This window comes from Aptenodytes forsteri, unplaced genomic scaffold (assembly GCF_000699145.1).
Source record: "Aptenodytes forsteri isolate BGI_AS27 unplaced genomic scaffold, ASM69914v1 Scaffold147, whole genome shotgun sequence".
In the NCBI taxonomy this organism is placed as follows: domain Eukaryota; kingdom Metazoa; phylum Chordata; class Aves; order Sphenisciformes; family Spheniscidae; genus Aptenodytes; species Aptenodytes forsteri.
The window spans coordinates 112,033-120,020 of record NW_008795320.1 but is presented as its reverse complement, the minus strand read 5'-3'; the positions used below and the strand labels follow the sequence as shown (position 1 = coordinate 120,020).

At 52.8% G+C, this 7,988-nt stretch overlaps 1 protein-coding gene across 1 annotated transcript in view; it reads left to right on the top strand.

The window, feature by feature from the left end:
- The window catches only part of LSM4 (LSM4 homolog, U6 small nuclear RNA and mRNA degradation associated), an 8,247-nt gene extending 330 nt beyond the window's left edge, over positions 1–7,917 (top strand). Inside the window, exons 3-4 of the mRNA XM_009279831.2 lie at positions 2,479–2,662; positions 6,386–7,917. Of these exons, the coding sequence (XP_009278106.2) occupies positions 2,479–2,662; positions 6,386–6,474 (273 nt within the window). The 3' untranslated portion in view covers positions 6,475–7,917. The remainder of the gene's footprint in view (positions 1–2,478; positions 2,663–6,385) is intronic.
- Positions 7,918–7,988: the final 71 nt, after the last annotated feature.

Here is a 7,988-nt window from a genome sequence, read left to right as displayed (position 1 = left end):
TCGGGGAGCAGCCCTGAGGCTGCCGGGCCGGCTCTGCTGTAGCTCAGAGGCCATCGCTCCCGTGGAAGCGTGACTTCTGCCTGAAACGCAAATTCCATACAGTTATTTATAGTAGCTATAAGGAAGGCAGGCACCCGCCTGCACGCTCGAGCGGGGTGGCTTTCCGCGCCGCGCGAACGTTTCCCCCCCCCCCCCCGTGAGAGGGTTCTCGGTGCGGGGCTGGGGGGCCGCAGGACGAGGCGCGATAGCCCGTGCCGCGGTGCTGAGCTGGCTTTCCCAAGAACGGAGCCTTCGCCTGTCGCGTGCCGTCCGGGAAGCGAGGTCTGCTTCAAACGCTGCGCCGGCTTTTATTAACTTTCTTGTCTCTCGCCCTCTTAACTCTCCACATCAAACCGGAGGAGCCTGTTGTTTACTCGCGCCGGGGGCTCTGCGCTGTCTGGTACTTTTGCCCTCGGCCAAAGGTGCTCGGGAAGATTGTGATCTGTGTTTTGGGCTTTGACCTCAGTCAGAAATGCCCCGTCTTGTCCCTACCGGCCCTGCGCTGTGGGAAGCGGCAGCCGGATGGATGTCTGCTGTTGCTGCTCTTTCCCTGCCCCAGAACATCAGAGCTCCGCGGGAGAGACCGGCAGAGATCCTCGTTCTTCCAAAAATCTCTCTGCAAACCCCCCCCCCTGCCCCCGGTAGCTGTTGTCTCCACAGCAGGAAGGTTTTGAGCGATGTTGCTGGGGCACGGAGGCACGTTTTCACGGCGATGGGACAGAGTAAACATCCCGAGCGAGGTTTGAGAGGGACCTTCGGGGCGGAGCAGCGGGGGCTTAGAAATTTGTGGGCGCACCTTGGCTTCTGGCGGGACAAACGGGGAGGAACCGCTGTCGAATTTAGCGGGAGGGGGACTAAGAGGAGGTAGCAGACGGCAAAGCCTTATCCCTGCCCGCGACGCGGGTGATACTGTCCTTCTCCTCGGGAAGTCGCTTCCTACGGCTCGGCGCTCTGCTGCGCTCGGGTTTTATTCCCTCCGAGTGATCTGGAGGGATGCTGTCACGCAGCGAAGCAGCCAGGCTCGTCAGCCGGGCCTCTGCCTTTAAAACGCCTCCAGGGGAAGGGGGAGACGGGGCCGCTTGCCGGGGCTGTACTGGTGGCACCGGTGGCGACTGGCCGCTAGATGGCACGGAACGGCGGCGGACGGGCAGCCCCGGCCCCCGGGAGGCGGTTGTTTACTCCGGGGGAGGCCGGAACGAGGAAGCGAGGGGAGCCTGGCTCCATCCCTTCCTGCATCCCGAGCCAAGGAGCAGCCAAGCAGATCCAAGGCAGGGTGGGGTTTGCTGGGTGTCTTTTGGAAGAGGGCTGTTTCTCTGTCTTGTCTTGTGCGTGGAGGACTTGCCTGGACAGGCAGAGTTGCCCCAAATAACTCCGGGGGGAGGACGGGGGGGACGGGGGACGGGACGAGCCGAGTATTTTATCCCAGGAGAGGAGGAACGAGGCGTTCTTGTTTAACCCACTCTTCTGGGACGTTACAGACGCCTCGTCCGCATGCTGCCGCTTGAGAATCGCTGGGCTCGAGCGATCCCATCCGCAGCCAAACCCTGACGGAGCCGCCGCCGAGCCGGGGCTGCGGTGGCGGAGCGGGGCGAGGCGGGTCCCCGTCCCTCCTCCCAGTTACATCATGGGCAGCTGAGTTGTTGTTCAGCTTCGACGCTCGATTCCTATTCCCACAGCCGCCCTCGATACGCGGGAGGCGAAGCCCCGATAGGTTGCGTCCTAGAAAAGCCCTGAAACATTAAACAACTAACGAACAAAATAGATGGCAGCTCCATAACTGGGCACCCGAAGCTTTCTTTCTTTTTTTGTGTGTGTGTGTGTGTATATCTATAAAAAAAAAAAATCTGTAAGCTCCTTATTTTCCACAGCTCTGGTGGCACACGCCCCGCAGCCGGCTGGCTCCGGACCTGCCTCACTGCTCCATCCACACCCCGGAGGAGTGAAGGAGTGAGGCGACTCCCAGCCGAGGCCGCTGGAGAAGGAACCCGGCCGCGCGCACGCGCCTTTGCTGCAGCTGCCGCCTTCTTGCCAGAGTTGGCTGTTCGTAGCCGTGGCGTGTAACTTACCACCCTTGCCTCTCTTAGTCCCGCTTTCGATTCCCTTCTTATACGGGAAGGGAAGGCGCTTGTTTCCTCAGCCTCTTCTTCCTTCATTTTCTGCGAGGGTTAGAGGCAGTTGTGGAACAAATTGAAATTACATTTGTTCGTGGCCGAGTGCCTGTGTCATCCCGTGGCCCGCCCCCCCCCCCCCAGGTTGTAGGGCTACGTGTTTTGGAGGAAAAACCCACCCTTTTTTGCAGCCAGTTACAGATAACGCTTTCGGAAAAGGTTGACGGAGCTCTCACGCTCTCCAGAAGTGACGGAAATATTCAAATGCCCCCAAAAGTGATACGAAAGCACCGGGGTTTCGTTCGTAGCCTAACGCGTTGCTCCCTAATAGGATGGAGACAAGTTCTGGAGAATGCCGGAGTGCTACATTCGCGGCAGCACGATTAAATACCTGCGTATCCCCGATGAAATAATTGACATGGTGAAAGAAGAGGTGGTGTCCAAGGGCAGAGGCCGTGGCGGGATGCAACAGCAGAAGCAACAGAAGGGCCGTGGCGTCGGAGGTGCCGGACGAGGTAACGATCCTGTTTGTTTTTCAGCTCGGAGAGGGGCGAGCGGGGTCCCTGCCTTTAAATTTCACCTCCTGCGCAAGGAACGGCTCTTGCTTCTCGGCTTTAAACCCGGGACTGTGTGTGTCTGGGAGAAGCTGGAGCCGCTCCCGTGCAAGATCCAGCCGAGCGAGCGTGTTGCCTCGCTTGTAAGGCAGCCTCTGCCAAAGAATCGAAAGGATTCGTGCCAGGGATGTTGCCTCCCTCGTTACTGGGGTTGGGCAGGAGCTTAAGAGAGTCTGAACTTGACTGTTTCTACCCCTCCTGGCTAGTTCGGGAGCGTGGCCTTACAAAACTCATGTCTGTTGGCTCAGCGAGTCAGGGAGGGAAACAAATGGCTATTCTGTTTGAAAATAGACTGGGCTCTGACCACGGCAGCGACAGAAAACCATCATCTTTTCTCCCATGATAATGGGGCTTTTGATCTCCTGACTCGTTCATTTGTTTACTTTTTTTTTTTAAATATCTGAGGGTTTGTGTTCCTCCTGCTGGACACGACCAATTCCTGTTTCTGATAAAAGGGGAGGTTGCCACTAAGGAAGAAACAGGTCACCAAAACAACTCTTCCTTCCCTGTCCCACTTCGCGTGGTTAAGGTGATCTCGGAGCGCTTCAGCTTGGGGATATATTTGCTCTTTTCTCCCCAAACTGTCCTGCTGGAAGCCCGCGAGCCCTTTCTCTCCTTTCCTGCTCGCCCCTCCTGCCACGTGTTTGCAATTCGCTTCGTGGTCACCTCGCTCGGCCCTCAGTTGCCCTCGGTACAGGCTCAGCCTGCAGCAGGAGCTTAAAATCCTGAGTGCGCTCACTTGCTACAACAAAATCGGGCTTGGCCCGGGAAATCTTAGGTTTTAAAAGGAGCCCTGGGGACTGAGACACCGGCCGGGCGAAGTCTCTCTGCGGATCACCCCTAACGAGCTGCCTGCTTTTTGACTATGCAAGGAATCCTGGTCGGACGGCCGGGATCTACCCGGGGCCATCACGCCACGCTGGGACGCGCGACGCGCGGCGTCTCCGATTCCCAGGGACTCCTGGAGGGAAAAAAAAAAAAACAAAAACCACAAAACCCTGCGACTTCTGCTGCCCGTGCTACCGCCTGGAAGCTCCGAGCATGCAAAAGTGACCTTTACAAATCTGAAGGCGCCTTTATTTTTCCTCCTTCCCTTTTCAGTGCCCAAAGCGCTTGGCATAACAGCTTTTTTGGATATGGTTATTTGGACAAACATTTTAGCTGAAATGTTTTCTCTGCTGTGGAAATATTCTCCTTGTGGAGAGCAGAGCTGAGCTCTGTTTGAGGTGGAGTTCCCCGCTGTTTTGATGTGCAGCTTAAATTTGCTGATGGAATATTTTAAAGGGAAGCTTCGGCATTTGCTAATTAGCTAAAAGGTTTGGCTCTCATTACTGAGACATGAAGGGAGGGGGGGGGGGGGGGGGGGAGGAAGGCAGAACAATTTTGTTGGGAGGCCGGCAGGCAGAAGTAAAGCTGTAATTGCGCGCGCAGTTGAAAGGATTATTGTTTCTGACACTGGTAATCCTTCGCCTTTTACTTCTCGGCTTGCCAAATTCACAAGTACGGCAGCCTTTGCTCAGCTTCACCGGCAGCAGCCGGAGCCCTGCGAGCATCCCGGGGGACTGCAGGGTCAGGAGCAGTTTTCTTTTGCCTCGGGTTTAGGCGCGTCTCCTTGGCGAAGCCACCAGAGCGGAGGGCTCTAGAGAAGCTCTTCTGCCTGGTGCCCGGACCAGGTCTCCTTTGGGTTCCGCCTTTTGTGCGGAGGCGGCTGGCAGGGGTAGATCCACAGCCCCCTTTTTATCGCTTGCACGCCAAGATAAAAATGACTGCCTGGAATCGCTTTCGGTTTGTTTGGGGTGAATCTGAGCAGCGAGGGGAGGGCGAGGGTGGGCTCAGCGCCTCCCACGACAAAAGGCGGTCGCGGCTCTCGGGTACGAGGATGCTCGTGTGTCTGCAGCGGGTCTCGTGGCAGCCTCCCGGTTCCTGCTGCCTCCCGGGCAGCGTGCTGTACCCGGAGCCCTCTCTGGAGCGGCGGATCGCTCTGTCCAGCAGCGAGGCGGTGACGGAGGGACGTTTTAAGGGGTTTTTTGTTTTTTTTTTTTTTCCCCCTGTTTTGTAGCTGAGCAGTCTTCAAAACGAGTCACCCTCTTTGTTGCTTTTGGTTTGGCCTCACAGCTTTCGGGGGACACAGTATAACCTGCTCATCCCGCCGGATTTAAAATTTAAAATAAACCTCTTCCTCGGTTCCATTTTTTTTTTTTTTTCCCCCTGTTTTGTAGCTGAGCAGTCTTCAAAACGAGTCACCCTCTTTGTTGCTTTTGGTTTGGCCTCACAGCTTTCGGGGGACACAGTATAACCTGCTCATCCCGCCGGATTTAAAATTTAAAATAAACCTCTTCCTCGGTTCCATTTTTTTTTTTTTTCCCCCTGTTTTGTAGCTGAGCAGTCTTCAAAACGAGTCACCCTCTTTGTTGCTTTTGGTTTGGCCTCACAGCTTTCGGGGGACACAGTATAACCTGCTCATCCCGCCGGATTTAAAATTTAAAATAAACCTCTTCCCCGGTTCCATTTTTTTTTTTTTTTCCCCCCTGTTTTGTAGCTGAGCAGTCTTCAAAACGAGTCACCCTCTTTGTTGCTTTTGGTTTGGCCTCACAGCTTTCGGGGGACACAGTATAACCTGCTCATCCCGCCGGATTTAAAATTTAAAATAAACCTCTTCCTCGGTTCCATTTTTTTTTTTTTTCCCCCCTGTTTTGTAGCTGAGCAGTCTTCAAAACGAGTCACCCTCTTTGTTGCTTTTGGTTTGGCCTCACAGCTTTCGGGGGACACAGTATAACCTGCTCATCCCGCCGGATTTAAAATTTAAAAAAAACCCCTTCCCCGGTTCCATTTTTTTTTTTTTTTTCCCCCCTGTTTTGTAGCTGAGCAGTCTTCAAAACGAGTCACCCTCTTTGTTGCTTTTGGTTTGGCCTCACAGCTTTCGGGGGACACAGTATAACCTGCTCATCCCGCCGGATTTAAAATTTAAAATAAACCTCTTCCTCGGTTCCATTTTTTTTTTTTTTTTTCCCCCCTGTTTTGTAGCTGAGCAGTCTTCAAAACGAGTCACCCTCTTTGTTGCTTTTGGTTTGGCCTCACAGCTTTCGGGGGACACAGTATAACCTGCTCATCCCGCCGGATTTAAAATTTAAAAAAAACCCCTTCCCCGGTTCCATTTTTTTTTTTTTTTCCCCCTGTTTTGTAGCTGAGCAGTCTTCAAAACGAGTCACCCTCTTTGTTGCTTTTGGTTTGGCCTCACAGCTTTCGGGGGACACAGTATAACCTGCTCATCCCGCCGGATTTAAAATTTAAAATAAACCTCTTCCTCGGTTCCATTTTTTTTTTTTTTTCAGAAGAAGTTAACTTCGGTTTACGATGATAGCACAGCTAGCCGGAGGGCACCTTAACACGCCGGGGAGGTATCGCCGAACTTGCTGGCGAGGGGGGATGAGTTTATGCACCTCGTGAATACAGGGTCTGGAACTTGGCACGGGAGAAATCTGAAAGTCCTGTCGCCGCAAGGACTGGAATAATAGGCTCGTGTTTGGGTAAAACATAAATAACTGTACAGCCCTGAGCCGCTGGGAGATGTTGCTGGCTTACAATGCTGCTCTTACGTCCGTGCTCTTTCTTTCTGCCCCGTAGGTGTGTTTGGTGGCCGCGGCCGAGGAATACCGGGCAGCGGAAGAGGCCAGCAGGAAAAAAAGCCGGGCAGACAATCGGCAAAGCAATGAGAGGCCGTCTGCACCCTGGCTGGGGACAGTGCTGCGATGCCGTTCGGTTTTTATCACCTCAGGATTGCCGTGTGTTCAAAAGCGTTACCTTTCTCCTCCTCCGTCAGTTGATCAGTGCCCGAACCGTACAGTTTGGAAGCCCCTCGCAATTTAAGCTGGTAAAGTGGAGTTATTCACTCCTCGTAGTCAGCAAGCCATTGGAAATGCTTAAAAAAAAAAAATAATAATTCATGGTTAAGGACCTAATTTCTGCCTTCTCCTGAGAGTGAAAGCACTATTTAATTTTTCAGGGTCACCAGGTTTAATTTAAAAGATGAACCGCGTACAGCGGTGTGGGAACGAAGGCAAACACTTTCTGGATATCTTTTTTTTTTTTTAAATACTTGAAACTTGGGAAACTCGTTGCATTTGTAACAGATGCCAGTGGTTTTCGTTTAAAAACACCGAACTTGAGGATACCGTATCTTTACACGAGTAGCCTTAAGGGTTTGGGGTTTTTTTTTTAAAAACAACAAACTTTTAAGCTATCGCTTCTCTATTTCTGGCCGGTCGGTTCTGTCTCTCTCCTATGGCTTAAGGGAGAGCTTGGGATGAACACGGCGTTGGCCTTCGAGGCTGGTTTCCGAGAGAGCTTTGTGATAAATGAGGGTTTCCCAATTAGCGTATTACTAATTTGACTTCAGAATAGAAGTTTCCTTTAAAGGAAAGGGTTTTCTGTGTTTTCTTGTGGAAGGCTGGTGTGCCCCTTACTCTTCACGTTTGGGTTTGTTGTTTGGTTTTTTCCCCTCCCCGAAAAGCGACCGAGCTGTTGAGTTGATTTCTTTTTGCCCCCTCCCCCCCGCTTTGAAAACTCTCTCCCTTGTGCCTGTGACACACAGTCCTGAACTCTGACGATACTTCTCGAGCTTATTTCTTCTGGTACCTGGCGATTGACTTCACCCTAAGTACTTGCCATTTCCTTTTCTAGTCACCGATTATCTTTCCCTGGGGACGTAGGCCAGCGCGTGAGCCTGTCCCTCCCGTAGGTTAAGAAAGCCCCTGTGAATTCCCAGCTCGGGTCGCTCCCGTCTTCCATCCCGCGGGGTGCAGGGTCCCATGAGCAAAATGCACCCGCAGAAATACCCTGGCTGATCTGAACTGAATGTCGGGGGGACGCCACGGGGCGAAGAAAGAGGCTCTGGCTGTGCCCCAACCCCCTGAATGGATGAAATAGCTTAATTTTAGGGGAAAAGCTGATGTTGTGACTTGTTCTGAACAGGTTTTTTTTTGGGTTTGTTTTGTGTTTTGTTTTTTTTTTACAACTGATTCCCATATTGAAGCCTACTCTCTGCCATCACCACTGTACTGAAAACGAGTAAAGAACGTGCTTTTATATATACTTATTTTTTTAATGTTTATAGAACTTGTGCGCAGTGGTGAGTAGGAATAAATGGCCAACCTGTACAAAACGACTCCCTCCCTCTGTCTTCAGCGGCGCTGAGCCCCCCCCCGACCCCCCGCGCGCTCCCACAGCC